The 20,473-nt window shown below is 41.1% G+C and overlaps 1 protein-coding gene across 2 annotated transcripts in view; it reads right to left on the reverse strand.

The window, feature by feature from the left end:
• Positions 1-1,430: 1,430 nt before the first annotated feature.
• RPAP2 (RNA polymerase II associated protein 2) overlaps positions 1,431-20,473 on the reverse strand; it is a 126,985-nt gene continuing 107,942 nt past the window's right edge. For both annotated transcript variants that reach the window (XM_044944693.2, XM_044944688.2), the window contains one exon: positions 1,431-2,103. In XM_044944693.2, the coding sequence (XP_044800628.1) occupies positions 2,100-2,103 (4 nt within the window). In that variant the 3' untranslated portion in view covers positions 1,431-2,099. The remainder of the gene's footprint in view (positions 2,104-20,473) is intronic.

A 20,473-nucleotide genomic window follows, 5' to 3' on the forward strand; every position in this document is an offset into this window, starting at 1 on the left:
GAGGCAACTAAGCCATATTATTCCCTAGAGAACATCCCTCAGTGAGCACCCAATTCCACATCTCAGCCTTCCAGAATTCCCTTGTTCGACATCCTTAATGAAAGGACTATATACTACAGCATTTCATTTGCCTTAGTGTGAGGGCCGTGACTATCAAATGTCTCCTAAATTTGGTTACTGATTGCCAGAATCAAAGATTTTGAGAGCGGAAGAGAGTAAGGTACAGAGTAATTTTGTTTTAAGGAAAATGAAGCTCAGACAGGTGAAGTCAGTTGACCAAGGTGGCGCAAGTGTTAGAACCAAAACCCCATTCTCTGACTGCCATCCAGTTTTCTTTCCACTTCACCGTGATGAGATATGATGCTTAACTTGCTGTTTCCCTCCAGAGAATTTCCTAAAATTACTGTGAATATTCTCTCACGATGGTCTCTCCAACTCCTGTGTTTTGCTGGTTTCCTGGTTATGATGTTGCTCCCCAAACAACTCTGGAATTCACCCACTTCTGAGGGATTGGGAGCCAGAATTCTTCATCAGTGCTGTACCCTCAAGACCTTTTCTCTCCCAACCCCATCTTGGGTGATTTAACTTCTATGGGGATTTTTAAAAAAACTGATACAAGGTATATAATCTTAGAAAGTGAATTTCCTCCTCCTTTCTTTTGAAAGATATTTTTAAATATGGAGAGAACCAATGGTGCATAACAACTCTATCAGGAAGGTACTATTATTATTCCTGTTTTACTGATAAAGAAACTGGGGCATAAAAGGATTAAGTAATATGCCCAATGTCTTTCAGCTAAGTATCAGAAAGTGAAAGTGAAGTCGCTCAGTCGTGTCTGACTCTTTGCGACCCCATGGACTGTAGCCTACCAGGCTCCTCCGTCCATAGGATTCTCCAGGCAAGAGTACTGGAATGGGTTGCCGTTTCCTTCTCCAGGAGATCTTCCCAGCCCAGGGATTGAACCCAGGTCTCCCACATTTCAGGCAGACGCTTTACCATCTGAGCCACCAGGGAAGACTCAAATCTAGACATCCTGCCTCCTGGATCTGTGTTTTTAACCAGCACAATGTGTGGCCTCTCTTATGGGCCATTTCACCTCAGCTTGGACAGTTCCTATAATGGGAAGCTTCTAGGGGATCTCCATTTTGTTGGTGGGCAGCTTCACCAGTAAGAATGTCTTTTTATTCATTGGTACAAGCTATAGGCAGTTGTCCAAAATCGTTTTCTATTGTCTAAATAAGAAAAAAGGTTAAAAGGAGATTGAGCAACACAAAGAATAAAATCCCTCAGTCTACTCTGTCTCCACCAAACATTCCTGACCCACTTCCAGTTCTGTGGGCTTCCTGAAAAGACAAAGTTCCCTCTTTGAGTTTTGTGTCTTTTGAAAGTAAAATCCCCACTCTGTGTATAAACACATAAATACATTGTTCCAGGAAAGATTTAAGGTAGCACACATGGATTATAAAATACAGTTAAGTAGCATAAATTCAAAGTGTATGACATGATCTAGTAATTTCACTTTTAGGTATTCATGCTTCAGAAATAATTACAGGAGCTTACAAGGATAAATATTCAAGGATTTTTGTTGTATCATTTTTGTAGTTGTGCAAAAAGTGGTAGGCAATTTAAATACATATCAGTGAGAAAATGGCTAAATAAATAAATAAATAATGGTGTACCTTTACTTTGAACTACTTTGTAACTTCAAACAATTTTGTAACTTCAAACAAAAGGTAGTTCTTCCTGTACCAACATAGAAAGATGTTAGTGTGGAATTTAGAAAGTAATTTTTAAAGCTATATTTGTCAAAAAGAATATATGGTATGCACTGAAAAAGGTTTTTAGGCATATACTCCAAATTATTAACCATGGTTACCCCCAGGGATAGAAGTGGTGATAGCAAAGGGTGAAAAAACTTTCAGTCAATCAAGATCACCCCTTATAATTTAGACTCAAAGGGCAAGGGTTTTTTGAGCAGCTTGGCTTAGGTCCAACATATCCTGAGTGTTCAACTAATGTTTGTTGAATTGATTAAGAAGCTGGATCTTATCTTCAGTATATAGTGATAATTTAAAGATTATTGCTGACACAGTAAATAATCATCTGAAAGAAAAAAGAGATTCCAAGTTAGACTTCACCAAAAAAATATCAAAATTGCTTCTCTGCTACTCAGACTACTTCTAACTATTTTTGTATAATGCTTAAGTAAACTCCATATTTGCTCTGGAAAAAAAATCATTATTGACATTTTAAAAATTGGTGCTTGATGAAAATATTTTTCATCAGAAGCTACAGCAATTAAACACCTTTTTTTCTCATTTCAGAAGTTAATAATGTGGAAAATAATAGTGTAAAGAAAAAAAAGAACCTGTAAACCAAACCCTAAAGGTAACCACTGTGAACATTTAACTGCACTTTCCCATCTTTTTTTGTATGTTCAGCCTTTTTAAATAGACTCTTTTATTGTGATAAAATATATATAACATAAAATATACCATTTTAACCATTTTTAAGTATACAATTCAGTAGCATTCAGTTCAGTTCAGTTCAGTCGCTCAGTCATGTCCGACTCTTTGTGACCCCATGAATCGCAGCATGCCAGGCCTCCCTGTCCATCACCAACTCCTGGAGTTCACTCAGACTCACGTCCATCGAGTCAGTGATACCATCCAGCCATCTCATCCTCTGTCGTCCCCTTCTCCTCCTGCCCCCAATCCCTCCCAACATCAGAGTCTTTTTCAATGAGTCAACTCTTCGCATGAGGTGGCCAAAGTACTGGAGTTTCAGCTTTAGCATCATTCCTTCCAAAGAAATCCCAGGGCTGATCTTCAGAATGAACTGGTTGGATCTCCTTGCAGTCCAAGGCACTCTCAAGAGTCTTCTCCAACACCACAGTTCAAAAGCATCAATTCTTCGGCGTTCAGCCTTCTTCACAGTCCAACTCTCACATCCATACATGACCACAGGAAAAACCATAGCCTTGACTAGACGAACCTTTGTTGGCAAAGTAATGTCTCTGCTTTGAATATGCTATCTAGGTTGGTCATAACTTTCCGTCCAAGGAGTAAGCGTCTTTAAGTACTCATTATTGTGCATCCATCATGACTTTCCAACATCAGAAATTTTTCATCATCCCAAACTGAAACTCTCTATCTATTCAATAGTAACTCCCCATTCTTCTCTCCCCCAGATACTAATAACCATTAGACTACTTTCTGTCTCTGTGAATTTAACTACTTTAGTTACCTCATTGGAGAAGGAAATGGCAACCCACTTCTAGTATCCTTGACTGGAGAATCCCATGGAGGGAGAAGCCTGGTGGGCTATAACCCATGGGGTCGCAAAGAGTTGGACAACACTGAGTGACTGAACACAGTTACCTCATACAAGTGAAATCACGGAATATTTGTCTTTTTCTTTCTGGCTTATTTATTTCTGGCTATGTTTTTAAGATTCATCCATGTTGTATTATGTATAAGAATTTCATTATTTTGAGGCTGAACAAAAACCCTTTATATATATGTGCATTTTGTTTATTCATTCATCAAAGGACATTTGAGTTATTTCCACCTTTTGGCTATTGTGAATAATATTGTTACAAACATTGGTTTAGAAATATCTGTTTGAATTCCTGATTTCAGTTCCTTGGGTATATATCCAAAAAAAGCGTTGCTGAATCATATGCTAATTCTATGGTTAATTTCTTATGGACCACACACTGTTTTTGACAGCAGCTGCATCATTTTACATTCCCACTAGCAGTGCATAAGGGTTCCAAATTTGCCAACATTTTGTTTTTTTTACCTTTTAAAAAAATAATAATAGTCTCCATCCTAATGGGTCTGAACTGGAATCTCACTGTGGTTTTGATTTGCATTTCCCTAGTGGCACTGAGCACCTTTTCATGTGTCTGTTGGCTGTTAGTGTATATTCTTTGGAGAAATGTCTATTCCTGTCCTTTGTACACTTTTTAATTGGGTTATATTTGTTTTTGCATTGTATGAGTTTTTATATATTCTTAATATCAGTCCCTTATCAGATATATGATTTGGACTCCTTTCAGTCCAAGGAGTGATTCCAAAAAACACAAACTATATAATATGAGGATTCTGCTTGTTTTCTAACAATCTTGAATTTGCTGATACTTCCCCTTCAAGGTGAATAATAATGATTATACTAGTCAGATAGGAAAGTCTGATACCATATGAGACAGGGATATCTTGTAATCATCTACCTGTCAGAGACTCTTTATAAATAATCAGACACTAGGACAAGTTTTGCACTCACTCATTGAGGAACTGAACAAGCACCAGCAGTCCTGGAAACAGCTGGCTGTGTATTTTGGTTCAATGTGTTAGTGATCTTTTAACATTTCATCATTTTGGCTGATAAAGTGTCTTTTCCTTAGACTCTTTTTCATTTTATTAGCTTCACTCATTTCCTTTATTTTGATTTATTTTTTAATAATGATTACAATGAAGATGTACAACTGCATGAGACCAAACTAGAAGAGATGGGCTTATATTAGCCAATACATTAGTATGGTCCTTAGTGGGTGTACTTAGTCTGGGTCAGGTCTTCTGGATATTATTTGGATATGCATTGGACGGATCCAGGCCACATATTTCTCTATAGCTGTAGCTAATAAATTAACTGACAGTGGGGTCAATTCCTGTTCCTCTGTGGCAGCTGGGCCCTCCCTTGGAGCCTCTCTACAATCCCTTCACTTATTGTTAATTGATTTCCTAATTCCCCACAGCAGCTGTTGTAAGTAAACCTCTTCCATTCTCCTCCATCCCCTTAATCTTCTCCCTGCTCTCCACACACCGAGTGGCAGGTGATTGTGCCTCCGTGATCACTTCTCTTTTGCATTGCCTTTGGGTCCTCTGTCACCCTCACCTCATGTCCCTTGGGCCTTTATCCCTGTGTACCCCCTCATCTTTCAGGGTCTGTCTCCTTCTCCCTCTCCCCTAGCTTCAATCTTGCCCCTTCTTTTTCCTTTCAACTGTAAGTGAGCTCAAATATTCTCCAACCTAGAGAAGCCTAAGCATATTTGCTTTGAAGTTAATTTATTTCTCCTTTCACTATGGGCAAGCTCTTTTTTTTTTTCCATTATAAAAGTAATAAAGTAGTAGAAAAATTGGGAAGTACAAATAATGGAACATATTTCTAACATCCATAATCACACTTCTGAAAAGTAATCATCAGTGTTGACATTTGGGTTTGTATCCTCCCAGTATTATTTCTATGCACTTATAATAGTCATTTATGTCAACATTGAAAGCATTCTGGGTATTCTGTTTTGTAAGTTGACATTTCTGTCAATGAGTATTCTATGTTATTTTTTAATTACTGTATGAAAATTTCCATTCTATGGATGCATTGTAATTTAGCCATTTTAAACCATAATCATAGGGTTATTTCCCATTATTTGCTATAATTAACATTACAACCTTTACAAATAAGTCTTTTCACATATTCCCATTTTTTTTCTTTAGTATAAATTTCTGAAGGGAAGTTCCGGAGTGTGTATTTATTGCAAAATACAAACATTTTTGAAAGAGTAGTGTACTGTCATTCTTTCAACTTTTAACTCCCATTCACTAACTTCCAGGCAATCCTGGTCCTTCCACCATCACTGAAGCTGCTCTGTCAGAGGTTAAGGTCAACATCAATTACTAATCACAAGTCTTCCCAGACTTTATCCAACCTAATCTCTTTGCAGCAACTACCCCTTTCTGTCATTTTCGTTTAAAAATGTTTTCCTCTTCTATTTCACCGGAGTCCTTTAACTTCTCTGGTAACACATTTTTCCTGGTTCCTTTTCTTCTGCCTGATCTTTTACTTTACCCTCACCCTAGATTTTCAACTGTTGAGTTCCTGCCACTGCCACATAGCTCTCAGCATAAATCTGACCTGATGTGGGTTCTGCTGGCCTCTCCATCCTCACATTTCACAACTCTTCCCCAACAGCTTGCTCTCCCCATCCATACACATACTTTATGTACCAATCATTCTGAACTAATTGTTTTTACTATGCCTTTGATCATGTTGTTCTCTGTGCTTAGAAATTCCTTCTCTCCTTCTTCACTTTATGAAGTTCTGCTTATCCTTCAAAATTCACCTCTTTTAGGAAGCTCCTTGACAGCCCCCCACCCCGCACTGTTTAATGTGTCTTTGTCCCTTGGCCTGGCTGACTAAGGTCACCCTTCTCTATACTCTCAGGTTTGTGTTTCTTTTCTTGTGCTGTGTTATAACTGTCTGTCTCCTCCTACAAGCTGTGAATTCCCGGAGGGCAGGAATTGTGACTTCGAGGATTATATCCCTACGGTATAGCATAATACTTGTCATCTAGTAGACACTTGTACAAAACATCTTCCGTCCCTTAATCAAATCATACTCTGATCTTCCTCTGGGACACTCTCCATTGCCTTACTCCTGAGCTGTAGGTTTGAGTGGGACTGACCTAATCCCTGCTGAAGGGGTTGATCCTTATTGACCACAGTCCCCAATTATAAGCACACTTTAAAATAAATAAATAAAAGCTTTATTTTTGTTCTGTAACAGCTGTTAGAAGATGTTTCTAACATTTTAGATGTTAGAAGGGGATTTCTCTTCCCCTACATGTTATAGTGTGAAGATTTAAGGTAGAGTTGTTTATCCATTTTGCTAGCATGACAGGGTGGGTTAGAACTGCTTGACTGTGTTTAGAAGGTGAAGCTGACATCCTGGATTACAGAGCAGAGAGAGTGAACCAGTTTATGCATGCATGTATGTATGTATGATTATTATTTAACAATCATGTGTGTTATATTTCTTAACACAGTACCAGGTGCTGTTACATGCTTTATAAATACTAACTCATTTAATCATCATATCAGTCTTATGAAGTACTTATTATCCTTATTTTACAGCAGAGAAAGGCAATATACAGAAAGGCTGCTGCTGCTGCTGCTGCTGCTAAGTCGCTTCAGTCGTATCTGACTCTGCGACCCCAGAAACAGCAGCCCACCAGGCTCCCCCGTCCCTGGGATTGTCCAGGCAAGAACACTGGAGTGGGTTGCCATTTCCTTCTCCAATGCATGGAAGTGAAAAGTGAAAGTGAAGTCTCTCAGTTGTGCCTGACTCTTAGCGACCCCATGGACTGCAGCCTACCAGGCTCCTCCACCCATGGGATTTTCTAGGCAACAGTACTGGAGTGGGGTGCCATTGCCTTCTCCAACAGAAAGGCTAGATAAAGTCTATTTGCCTGAGGCAGTACAACTCATAAGTAGGGATTTGAAGCTGGGCATAGTCACCCCTCTTATGCTGTCCCGCATTGGACACTGACACAAAAGAAGGGCTTAAAGAGCAGGGCTTTCTCTGAAGTCAGACATCAATTCAGAGCGATCTCCTTTCTTCATTGTGTTTGAAATCTACATGACTGTAGGTCCTACACTTGGATGCAGGGTAAGGGAGTCACTCTGGTGGGCTTATGCTTTCTTGCTGCTGCTAAGTCTCTTCAGTCGTATCCAACTCTGTGCGACCCCATAGACGGAAGCCCACCAGGCTCCCCCGTCCCTGGGATCCTCCAGGCAAGAACACTGGAGTGGGTTGCCATTTCCTTCTCCAATGCATGAAAGTGAAAAGTGAAAGTGAAGTCGCTTAGTCGTGTCTGACTCCTAGCGACCCCATGGACTGCAGCCTACCAGGACCCTCTGTCCATGGGATTTTCTTACCCATGGCTAATTAACATTGTGATTTCTGAACAAACTTTTTACTTCAGAAAGCCAGATTTTCAAAAGGTCTCTGCCCAGGAAAAGCAAAGCAAGAGTCTGTCTCTTCATGTGGCTTCTTGGATCGTGGAATATGAGGGTTGGAAGGACACCTTAAAGATGATCCCTTCTGATCCTCTTAAGTTACTGATGGGAAAACAGAGGCGCATTAAGGAACTATGGCTTGCTCAGGATCAAAGGAAGAATTAGAGATGCGCCAGGACTGGTGTCTTTCCCAGGACGCCCAGGTGTGTTTCGTGTGCTCTACTCATGGTTTGCAGCCCATTCCATTTGAGGGGATTTTATAAAACTCAGAATGTAACAGGCCAGGCTTAGAGACAGCGCAGTGACAAGGTTTGGGTCCTGCACTATTGGGGCCAGAAAGCAAAGGGCAAAAGTCAGCTCAGATACAGCCATGAAAAGGATGGAGGCTCCATAGCCTGCCCTTCCTATCTAGGATCGTTCTGAGTGGCACCTCCCTGGAAACCCAGGGATCTTGGTGGGCATGCATGTCAAGGTCACTTTTGAGTCTTCGTCTTCCTTGACCTCTCAGAACTGTTTGACACTATTATTCATCCCCTCTTCCAAACTGTTTTTCCTCTAAGGCATCGTGACTTCTTGATTTTCTTCTTAATCCTCTAGGTGTTCCTTCTCTGACACCTTCATGAGTTCTTTCTCTCCCTGATTTTAAGGCTGGTGTCCACCCTGGACCCTCTCTTTTTCACCTGTGTTGTACTCTCGCTGGAGATAGATAGATGTCACCTGTCCCCATGGCTTTAATGATTTACATGCTGCTATTTCTCACCATCATACCTCCTTCCTCTCTGTCTTTCCCTAAACATCAGAGCCATATATTCAGGTCACCAGCTGAGCAGCTCCACTTGGATATCCGTTGGGTACCTCCGTGTCCACAAGGACAAAATTGCTCTTCTTGTCTCTCTACCTCTCCTGCCCTCCTTACTGAGATTGATTTTCACTCATGGTCCCTTTGTCAGTACAGGTACCACCACCCACACGACTCTACAGTGTTGATACTCCTGACTTTTCTTTCTCCCCATCCCCACAGCTACTTCTCTGGTTTAACACATTGACCCCTGCAATAGCCTTGCAACTGGTCTCCCTGCTTCGGACTTACCCCACTCCAACTTGTTCTGTGCACTGTAGTCCAAGTTAACTTTTTTCTGCATTGAAAAGTATATTTTTAAATTATAAAATTGATATGTACTTGTAACAAATAATATAGTAGAATATAAAGTAACAACTGAAAGACTTCCTCTGTATTTGCAGCCTCAATGTAGGTGAACAGTTTGGTGTATTTCCCATCACACTCTTTTCTGTGCTTTTCCAAAACATATATTAACTGGGCATCTGCTATATGCTACTTTATTGTCCAGGAATCCAGAACTGCCCATTTCTTTGCACAAGCCAGGTTCTAGGTCCCCTCCTTGATTTTGCTCATGTCTTTCCTTTGCTCTTCTCTCAATGTCTTTCTTGCAGTGAATACCTACTCATCCTTGGAGAGTTACTGCATGTATCATCTCCTCCTTAAATGCCCCCTGACTCTCTGGGTAGCTTCCCCTTTATCACTCTCACTGTATTATTGTGAGCTCTTTTCTGCTGCTTTCTCCCACTGGGGAAGAGATTCTTAAGGAGGAGATTGTGCATTATTCTTCACGGTATCCTCCACCCTTGGCATAAGATCTGGCATAATGTTTAATTCACATGATGGAATGATTGTGGCTTTTATTACTGCCTGAGTGCAAGTGCCTTGGTTTGGGGAGGGAATTGTTTCCAGTGGACTGTGAAGCTTTCTGATGGTCAGTTCACAGCAAGAATAGGAAACAAGATAGTGGCTAAAGAGTAAGAGAAAGGATCCAAGAGTGGGAAAAGGAGCTTGGTAGCATCAAAGGAAGGAAAAGAACTGATATTTATGAAGGATCATATCTAGCACTTCTCATATGTTATTTAATCTTCTTAGCAATACTGTTCCCATTTTACAGATGAGAAAACTTAGGATTGGGGGTAGAGTACTTTTCCCAAAGTTTTACAGTGAATGAGGAGCATAGCTGAGTTTCAGACCCAGTTCTGTGTGACTTCAAAGTTGAAGCTTTTACAGACTGCATATTGGTGATCAAGTAAATACAGTATACTCAACATCTGCCTTCAGGAGTGCCCTATACCCTTCAGGAGTGCCCGGAAAAGTCTGTGTCTAGCAATCTCTGAATAGAGACACAGAAAGGCCTTCAGCCTCTGGGGAGATATGAGTTACAGATCTAAAGTCCAGACTTTCAGACACGGTAAGCCTTTTCACTTGCATAGGCTTTGAAAGGGGTGCTAAAGCTCTAGAGTTCCTGCTGCAGGGAGTTAATCTTCCAGAAAAGGCCAGCAAAGGCTCTGAGAAGCTTCACCCAGCCCAGCTTTCCTCAGACCTCCCTCAGGCAGCTGTGGCTCCTTAGTCCCCTCTTGGCTTCTCCCCAGTCCAGATCAGCCCTGGTTGCGTTGTCATTTCACTGTCAGTCCGAGCACATCTGTGGGGCAGAGTCACCTCTGGAGGCGCAGGAGTCTGGGGCCCCAGCCCGTTGATAGCTGAGTTTTAGAAATACCTTGAGATTTGGGAGGGCACCAGGGAACAGGGTCAAGGGTGCTAAGGAGCTGCTGGAGTAAGGAGCTGTGTTCAGGGGCAAAGCTGATTCACAGGGAAAGCTAATCCTTCAGTCTACAGTGTTTACTGATCCTACTATTGTTTGGTCTTTGAGGGCAGGCATGCTAGGCCTGAGAGAGGCACTGACAGTAATAATAACAGCTACTTTTTATCCAGACCATCTATATGTCAGAGGCCATACACACACCCTGTCATTTAATCCTCCAGTAACTCTGTGAGAAAGCTAGTAATAGTTGCATTTTATGGATTAGATAGTTTAAAAAAAGGAAAAACACTCTGAAGCTCAGAGAAGTTGCCCATAACCATTGAGAGAGAATTGGGATTGAACCCAATCCCATATCTGTGTATCTCAAGCCAGTGGTAAACTGCCTAGAAATATAAATTTTGTCCTCATCAATACTTGGGCTACCTGATGTGAAGAGGCAACTCACTGGAAAAGACCCTGATGCTGGGAAAGATTGAAGGCAGGAGAAAGCAGCGGCAGGGGAAGAGATGGTTGGATGGCATCACTGACTCAATAGACATGAATTTGAGCAAATTCCAGGAGATAGTGGAGGGCAGAGGAGCCTGGCATGCTGCAGTTCATGAGGTCACAAGGAATTGGACATGACTTAGTGACTGAAAAACAACACTCATCAAAAAGCTCACAGTCCTTGTCTACTCTCTACCCACGCCAGTTCAACATCATCTCTTGTCAGTGCTCATCTCACTCTGTGCTCCAGACATACTGAAATACTAGCAGTTTCTGCATGCTTTATACATGCTGTTTGCTATTCCTCGAATGCCTTCGACCCCTCCTTTCTGATGCTAACTCCTTTTCATTCTTTGGGTCTCAGCTTGCCTGTCACCTGGCTCTCCAGGGCTGGGGAGCTCACACTTCTGCTGGGTAGGAGGCTCTGTTTCCCCTCGTCTCTTACAGGACGTTCTTGGACTTCTTGTTTGGGAAATTCACTCCACCCCCCACATAGTTAGTCTCTGAGTTAGTGTGACTGACACCCCTCCTCCTCCAGCTCCAGGCATGGGTTTGATTTGTTGTTCAGTCACTCATTTGTGTCCGTCTCTTTGCAACCCCATGCAGCACGTCAGCTTCTGTGTCCTTCACTGTCTACTGGAGTTTGCTCAAACTCATTTCCATTGAGTCGATGATGCTATCCAACCATCTCATCCTCTGCCACCCGCTTCTCCTCCTGCCCTCAGTCTTTCCCAACATCAGGGTCTTTTCCAGTGAGTTGACTCTTCACATCAGGTGGCCAAAGTATTGAAACTTCAGCTTCAGCATCAGTCCTTGCAATGAATATCCAGGGTTGATTTCCTTTAGGGTTGATTGGTTTGATCTCTGTGTAGTCCAGGGGACTCTCAAGTCTTATCCAGTAGCACAGTTTGAAAGCATCAGTTCTTCTGTGATCAGCCTTCTTTATGGTCCAACTCTCACATCTGTACTTGACTACCAGAAAAACCATAGCTTTGACTAGATGGACCTTTGATATCTCTGCTTTTTAATATGCTGTCTAGATTGGTCATAGCTTTTCTTCCAGGGAGCAAGCATCTTTTAATTTCATGGCTGCAGTCACTGTCCACAATGATTGGGGAGCCCAAGGAAGTAAAAGTCTGTCATTGTTTCCATTTCCCCCCCATATATTTGACATGAAATGATGGGACCAGATCCTATGATCTTCATTTTTTGAATGTTGAGTTTGAAGCTAGCTTTTTCACTCTACTCTTTTACCTTCATCAAGAGGCTCTTTAGTTCCTCTTTATTTTCTGCGATTAGGGTGGTGTCATCTGCCTATCTGAGGTTACTGATATTTCTCCCAGCTGTCTTGATTCCAGCTTGTGCTTCATCCAGCCTGGCATTTCACATGATGTACTTTGCATGGGTGACAGTATACAGCCTTGACTATTTAATTCAATCAGTAGATCTCATTCTGATACTGTGATCAACTCAGGAATGGGGGTACAGTGTACTCCGAAACAAAGAATCAATGAGAGACTACAAATTTTGAGAGTTACCAGAGAGTCACCTTTTCTAGGTAACTGAATGAGGAAAGATATAGGTATTCAGCCTGGCTATGAGCAACCTAGAGTTTAATAGTGAAGAGGCTTAAGGGTCTGGGTGGAATACAGTAAAGGGGACTCTACCTCTATCATTAAAAACAGGACATTTTGGTCCCCATATATACTGTTTGTTTACTTTCAACTTTTTCAGAACTTTGAGCAAGAAAGAGGGGTGCTATTCATAGAGGACTTCTTGGAGCCCCAGTATATTCTTTGTAGACATTCATACAAACACATATATACAAATGATCTTGGAGTCATTTTAATGTATCATATTTTGCATCATATTTTCCTACTTAAAAAAGTCCAAACTAACTTTTAAATCTATCTTACAAATATTTTCCCAGATACCTTATTTCTCTATGGCTTTTGTTAATGGCGTGAAAGTTGTAAACATTTATATAGTTAAAATGATCTTTTATCTTTTTTAGAGTCTCCAGGTTTCCAGTCTTTGTTAGAAATGTCCCCCCATCTTCAGTTTTTAATGTAGTCTCCAAAGTTTTCTTGAAATATATTGTTTTCACTCTTTTACTGCTCTTTACTTCTGTATTTTTAAAATCTGTGTGGAATTTTTTTCTTTTTAATAATGTATAAGATTAGAGTCCCTTTGTACTTTCTCCCATATGGAAAACCAGTTGTACTAGCATCATTTATTAAATAGTCCATTCTCTTCCTACCAAACTGAATTTCCATATATATCATGTGTTAACTTTTTATTTTTTTGGTCTTGCCACATAGCTTGTGGGATCTTAGTTCCCTGACCAGGAATTGATTCGTGGCCCTCAGCAATGAAAGCACAGTCCTAACCACTGGAGTGCCAGGGAATTACAATGTTAACTTTTCATAAATATTGCTATTGATTGTGGATTTTCTTTTTCTTTTTAATTGAACTGTTTTTCTATTTCTGTTTGACTCTATAATATGTTCTGGTAAGGCAAGACTCTTTAACTGTTCTTCTTTTTTACAGTTTTCTTGGCTATTTTCAGTCATTCTTCACATAAATTTGAAGCTGATTTTATAAAATTCCATTGAATATGTTGTTTGTATTCTGATTGGAACTTTTGACGTATATATTAATAATTTGAGGAAACTAGTAGGTCTAGTAGGTCTATACAAGAATATAGTATAATTTTCCATTGTCTAGATCTTGTTTTGTATATTCAAATACATTACTTCATTTAAGTCCTGTATCTTTCTTATTATATAGATCTCTAAGTGTGTTATGTGTGTATATATATATATATATATATTTTTTTTTTTTTTTGCAGACAACATGTACTATTTTATTGGGCCTCAAAAGCTTTAAATACAGAAATAGGGAGGACTGGGCAAAGGGGCAGATGTGGGCACACTGGCATTATTTTGATTGCTTAAATGTAATGCTTTCCTTATTTCCTTTTCTACTGTTTTCCAATATAATAAAATTATTTTATTATTAAAATTATTACATTAATAAATTTTAATGTTTATTTTATACCCAGCACCCTACCAAAGAAGGAGAAGGCAATGGCATCCCACTCCAGTACTCTTGCCTGGAAAATCCCATGGATGGAGGAGCCTGGTAGGCTGCAGTCCATGGGGTCGCTAAGAGTCGGACACGACTGAGTGACTTCACTTTCACTTTTCACTTTCACTTTTCACTTTCATGCATTGGAGAAGGAAATGGCAACCCACTCCAGTGTTCTTGCCTGGAGAATCCCAGGGATGGGGGAGCCTGGTGGGCTGCCAAGTATGGGGTCGCACAGAGTTGGACACAACTGAAGAGACTTAGTAGCAGCAGCTACCAAAGAATGTAAGATTACTTAGTGAGATTGGGGAAGATGTGGGAATCAAACATGTTGGGGGCTATGAAGCACAGGGCTAGCTTGGCCTGGAGCCTCAGGGTGTCAGGAGAGAAAGAAGACCAAGGACAAGAAGAAGAACTGATTGTGTGTTTAGGGCACTGTGTTATGTTTAGTTCTACTGTGAGCAGTGCTGAGTAACAGAGACCTGAAAAACAGTGGATTAAACAGAGTAACATTTATTTCTGTTTTATATTAAAAAAAAGTCTATTGTAGGCAGTTCAGGCTCTATAGTACTCAGGAATCCAGACTGCTTCTAGCTTTACATTCTGCTGTCCTTCAGATGTGGCCCTCATCATTATGGTCTAAGATGAACTCCAGGCATCTAATCCATGTTCCAAGCAGGAGGATGAGGGATAGGGAGGAAGAGACAAAGGGCACATCTAGGGTGTATCTTAAAGAAATTTCCCAGAAGCTGCCAAACAACAATTCTGCTTATCCTGTTGGCTGGAACTAAGTTATATGTGGTCGTCTGCCTCCAAGAAATGTTGGGGAATATTTTTATTCAAGAGAAAAATTCTAAAGATTAAAAAGACTTATCCAAGTCAAGATTCTAAGGATTCTAGGATGAAGTCTGAGCTCAGAAACAGCTATCACTCACCCTGTCAGCTGCTGGAGACAGCCCTGGCTGCCCAGCAATACTGGGAATCCTGCTTGTCTAACATCCATTTTGATTTAAAATCTTTTGTGTTTGAGATAGATTTTTCTCTGTTGACAATGGGCTGGGTTTTGCCTGTTCATTAGGTGTGGAACTCCTGGCTTGTGGTAAATCCTGATTGGAAAACAATATAAACACGTTTCCTGGTAAATGTATAAATATATATAGATGTTGGTTGGTCCCCTCCCCTCCACCAACACACACCATGGAAGCAATTTGTAGCAATTTAGACATGCTCAGCATCTGGCTCTCATAAAAGGTCTTGAGTGAGTCATTATTTTGCGCCAACAGAGAGGGTTTGTCTTGCTTATGGAGAGAATTGTGTTTACCTCCTATTCGGCCCGTGAACCTCTCTATTGCTTTATGATGATCAGTCTGATTTGTGTGCAAAGAGACTGGTGAGATAAGAATTCGGGAAAGGAGAGCAAGAATAAGAGGAAGCTCCAGACAGCTATATACTCAAGGCAAAACTACAAGCTTTAGGGGGCTTGCTGTTTCTGCTTTTGAGGAACCAGCAAAAAAAAAAATAAAAAAGTGGAAAGAGCCTCATTTTGTGAGTTAGGAGATGACCTCTACTTCTAAGTAGGCGTCTCAATCTTTGGAGTCTCAGTTTGTTCATCTGACAAGTGGGACCAGTAATGGATGCCCTGTCCAGTTGAGAGAGAGAGAAAAGGGCAGCTCTTGCTTGAGTTGTGGAGAAAGCATCTTAAATATGCCATCTCATTTAATGCCCAAGACAGTCCCATGAGGGAGGTGGCGTTAAACCATTCTTCAGCTGAAGCAACTGAGACATGGAGAGGCTAAGTGGTTTGTCCAAGGTCACAGATGTGTTGTAACTCAAACCCACATCTGTCTGGCCCCAAATTCTGTGTTCTTTTTATTACTTATTGCTGACACTTAAGTCACAGGACACATCCCAGTCTCCCCCTGGGGAGGGGAAAAGCTCAAAGTTGCTTCCCTGCTCTGAGGCCCGAAGTATCCCTGTGTCTTGTCATTACAGAAGTTCCAGCCAAGCCAAGTTCTGTTTCCTCAGGATCCTGCTCTTTGCTGTGGGAGCAGGTGGGTTGTTAATCTGATAAACGGCTTCCTGCTAAGGTGGGAAGGCGAGCTAAAGAGCTGCTGAATTGCCCTCCAGAGTGGCAGGTTTGACACTCCAGTTGCTTTGGCCCATGAAATTGCTCTAGGACTGTGATATGAAAGGATGAGGGCTTTGGGGTCAGTCAACTCTGGGTAGGAGTCCTGGCTCTGAGTCTTGCTAACAGTGTGACCTTAAGTTGTCTGCCCTTCAGTTTCCTCATCAGTAAAATACGGATATGAGCTCACTCAAGGGTGGCATTGTGCCTATTAAATGAGCTAATGTGGGAAATGTGCCTGGCACCTTGTGCTGTACATTGTAAAAGGCAGCTGAGCAGACCTCCACGAGAGCTATTTAGGCCCTGAGTTGTTTTTGGGTCCCCTCTAGCTTAGACTATATGGGATAACTTAGTTGTTATCTGAGGCATTTATAGAGTGTTAGGTGTGCCATACCTGCCAGGGACAGTAAATGTACCAGGGACCTGTTCCAGCTCCCAGCCTGCTGACTCACAGGTCACCCTGATGTTACCAGTGAGTACTCTGGGCCTTTCCTGGGAGGCAGTAAGAAGGGTGCCTGGGTCCAGGCATGGAACTTGACAAAGGGCTCATTGGCTGTCTGCTTGGTAGGAAGCCTAAGGTACAGCTGTCCTGGGGATTGTGTCAGGTGTAGGCATAGAGTTCATCCTTCTGGGCTTTCCAAATACTCCATGATTCAACCCCTTCCCATCCCACTGTACACTTCTATTCTGCTTGTTCCTCGACAGTCAACACCTCCACGAAGCTGGCAACTCATGAGTCTCCAAACACACAGAAACTCAGTCCCACTTCATTGGTTTGTCTGCAGTTGGATCCCTATGTCTTTACTTCTTAGCCATAGCTAGATCATCTCTAAAGCCCAGCTCTCATCTGCCTTCTCCAGAAAGCTTTCCTTAACTTCTTCAGTGCATGCTGACCTTTCTCCTTGTGGATCTCCTATTTTAGTGACTATGCATTAATTATGTCATTCATTAATTCATTCAATGCATTGGCAAGTCTTACCCATTGTATACGAAAAATACTTCCTAAATTCATTTAGTTCTGTCCATCTCTACTGTTTCCACCCTAGTCACCTCTTGCTTGAATTATTAAATATCCTTGTAACTGGTCTCCTTGCTCTTGCTCTTTGTTGTTGTTCAGTCACTTAGTTGTGTCTGACTCCTTGCAATCCCATGGACTGCAGCATGCCAGGCTTCCCTGTTCTTTACTATCTCCTGCAGTTTGCTCAAACTCTTGTTCATCAAATCGATGATGCCATCCAACCATCTCATCCTCTGTTATCCCCTTCTCCTTCTGCCCTCAATTTTTTCCAGCATCAGGGTCTTTTCCAATGAGTCAGTCTTCGCATCAGGTGGACAAAATATTGGAGCTTCAGCTTCAGCATCGGTCCTTCCAATGAATACTCAGGGTTGATTTCCTTTGGGATCGACTGGTTTGATTTCCTTTCATTCCAAGGGACTCTCAAGAGTTTTCTTTTGCTCTGCCTCTCTCCAGCTTTTTCATACTCGGTGGAGCATCCAGCAAACTTTTGTATAGATAAATTAGCCCCTGTCATTCTTTTGCTTGCAGTCTTCTAGTAGCTTCCCAAACTCACCACAGCCCAGAAGGCTCTGCTAATCTGGCACTTGAGTGTTTTCCCAGCCTCTTCTCATCCTCTCATTTCTCTTGCTCATTCTGCTTCAGGCCCCTCAACCTTCTCTCTGTTCCCCCCAAAAGGCCAAACCACTACCACTGCCTTGGGTCCTTTTCTCTTTCTGGGTCTTCTGCCTAGTATGTTTTCAGTTCCTCAATGCCTGCTTCCTTCTCATTTCAGCATTCTTTTCAGCTGTGGCCTTCTTAGTGAGATCTTCCCGGAACACTCTATCTAAATTAGTTCCTGCTCTCTTCAAGTCACATTTTATCTCATTACACTATTTCTTTTATATCATTAACATTTTATGAACTTAACCTGTTTTCTTTATATTGTCTGCTTCTTTCCAGTAGAGAGAAAGACAATACCCATCTTTTTCACCACTGTAACCTCAGAGTTTAGAATAGCTTAACATGTACAAAACTAAAATATATTAAAAATTTATTAAATGGGTATTAAATATCTTTGTGTGAAGCACTGATAATCAATAAGTACTTCCATTGATTAGAGATATGAATGCCTATTCTTAAAACAGAGTTTCTCAAAGGTAGTCCACAAACTCTGGTGATCTGTCAAGGAGTTTGCAATTGATTTGATGGTTTTAGAGGAAAAACTGATGGGCCAATTTTGTTCACATACACTTAACTAATTTAAAATGTAAGATCAGTTAAAATTTCCATAGAATTTTTATTTGTTGCTGTTGTTCAGTCACTAAGTCATGTCCAACCTTTTGTTACTCCATGGACTGCAGCATGCCAGGCTCCTCTGTCCTCTGTCCTCCATTGTCTCCCTGAATTTGTTCAAATTCATGTCCACTGGGTCAGTGATACTATCTAACCGTCTCATCCTCTGCCATCCACTTCTCCTGCCCTCAATCTTTCCCAGCTTCAGAGTTTTTTCCAATGAGTTGGCTGTTTGCCTCAGGTGGCCAAAGTATTGGAGCTTCAGCGTCAGTCCTTCCAATGAATATTCAGAGTTGATTTCCTTTAGGATTGACTGGTTTGATCTCCCTGCTGTCGAAGGGAGTCTCAAGTGTCTTCTCCAGTATCACAATTCAAGAGCATCAATTCTTCAGTGCTCCACCTTGTTTTTGGTCCAGTTTTCACATGTGTACTTGACTACTGGAAAATCCATAGCTTTGACTATACAGACCTTTGTCAGCAAAGTGATGTCTCTGCTTTTAATATGCTGTCTAGGTTTGTCATAGCTTTCCTTCCAAGAAGCAAGCATCTTTTAATTCATGGCTGCAGTCACTGTCCGCAGTGACTGGGGAGCCCAAGAGAATAAAATCTATCATGGCTTCCACTTTTTCCCCTTCTATTTGCTGTGAAATGATGGGAACAGATGCCATCATTTTACTGTATAGTTTTTTAATGTGTAGTCTTTTGAATGTTGACTTTAAACCAGCCTTTTCACTTTCCTCTTTCACTGTCATCAGGAGGCTCTTTAGTTCCTCTTTGCTTTCTGCCATTAGAGAGGTAATCTGCATATCTGAGGTTATTGATATTTTCCCCAGAAATCTTGATTCCAGCTTGTGATTCATCCAGACCGGCACTTGGCACTGCATAGAAGTTAAGCAGGGTGACAATATACAGCCTTGTTGTACTCCTTTCCAAATTTTGTACCACTCAGTTTTTCCATATCCAGTTCTAACTGTTGCTTCTTGACCCACATACAGGTTTCTCAGGAGACAGGTAAGGTGGTCTAGTATTCCCATGTCTTGAATTTTCCACTGTTTGTTGTGATCTACACAAGTCAAAGGCTTTAGCATAGTCAGTGAAGCAGAAGTAGATGTTTTTCTGGAACGCCCATGCTTTTTCCATGATCCAATAAATATTGGCAATTTGATCTCTGGTTCCTCTGCCTTTTCTAAACCCAGCTTGAACATCTGGAAGTTCTTGGTTCATGTACTGGTGTTGAAGCCTAGCTTGAAGGATTTTGAGCATAACCTTATTAGAATGTGAAGTGAGCAGGAAGTTCTGTTACCGTCTTTTTTTTTTGCCAGTAAACAACTTAGTCTTTTATTTGCCCAAGGCCAGCTGTTGCAGGCACTGAGGCCCCAGGATTTCCAGAAGGGATGGAGGGGTGGGGGTGAGCCATCCTGCCTCCCAGGTGCTGCCTGCCCCGTCCTGCTTCCTGCAGAAGTGGGAGAGTAGATAAACTGTACACTTGTGTCATCAAGTATCTCCTCAATTTTATGTGTGTGTCAGTTGCTTGGTCGTGTTTGACTCTGTGACCCCATGGACTGTAGCTGGCCAGGTTCCTCTGTCCAAGGGATTCTCCAGGCAAGAGTACTAGAGTGGGTTGTTGCCATGTTACCTTCTTAATAATTGTTTCTTTTTATTCACTGCAAGGACTGCATTGGTAGATAATTTCAGTTATCAACTATAGATTATTTGCAATAATGTGTTTCATGTCAGGATAGTGTTAAAATTCTTAATTGTAAAAACCTGTATTTTTACTGTTACTATTGTGTTGCATTAAATTTGTCATGATACAAAAGTAGTTCATTGAACAGTAAAATTAATGATCAAATAGTGCAATACAAAATAACTCTGTAAGTGTAAATGTTGAATAGGGCTACAGTTTGAATATACACCATGAATCTTTATGAGCTAGGGGACAAAATAATTTATAGGACTATTGACTTGGCATCATAGCTGAAAATGAGAAGTTCAAATAAGAAATATAGTGCTGAATGTTTGAAAAGTGGACTTTATTGGATTTTATTGTAAAGATCTCTAAGGGTATTGTTTCTTGTGA

The sequence above is a fragment of the Bubalus bubalis genome, chromosome 6, assembly GCF_019923935.1.
Source record: "Bubalus bubalis isolate 160015118507 breed Murrah chromosome 6, NDDB_SH_1, whole genome shotgun sequence".
NCBI classification, from domain to species: Eukaryota; Metazoa; Chordata; class Mammalia; order Artiodactyla; family Bovidae; genus Bubalus; species Bubalus bubalis.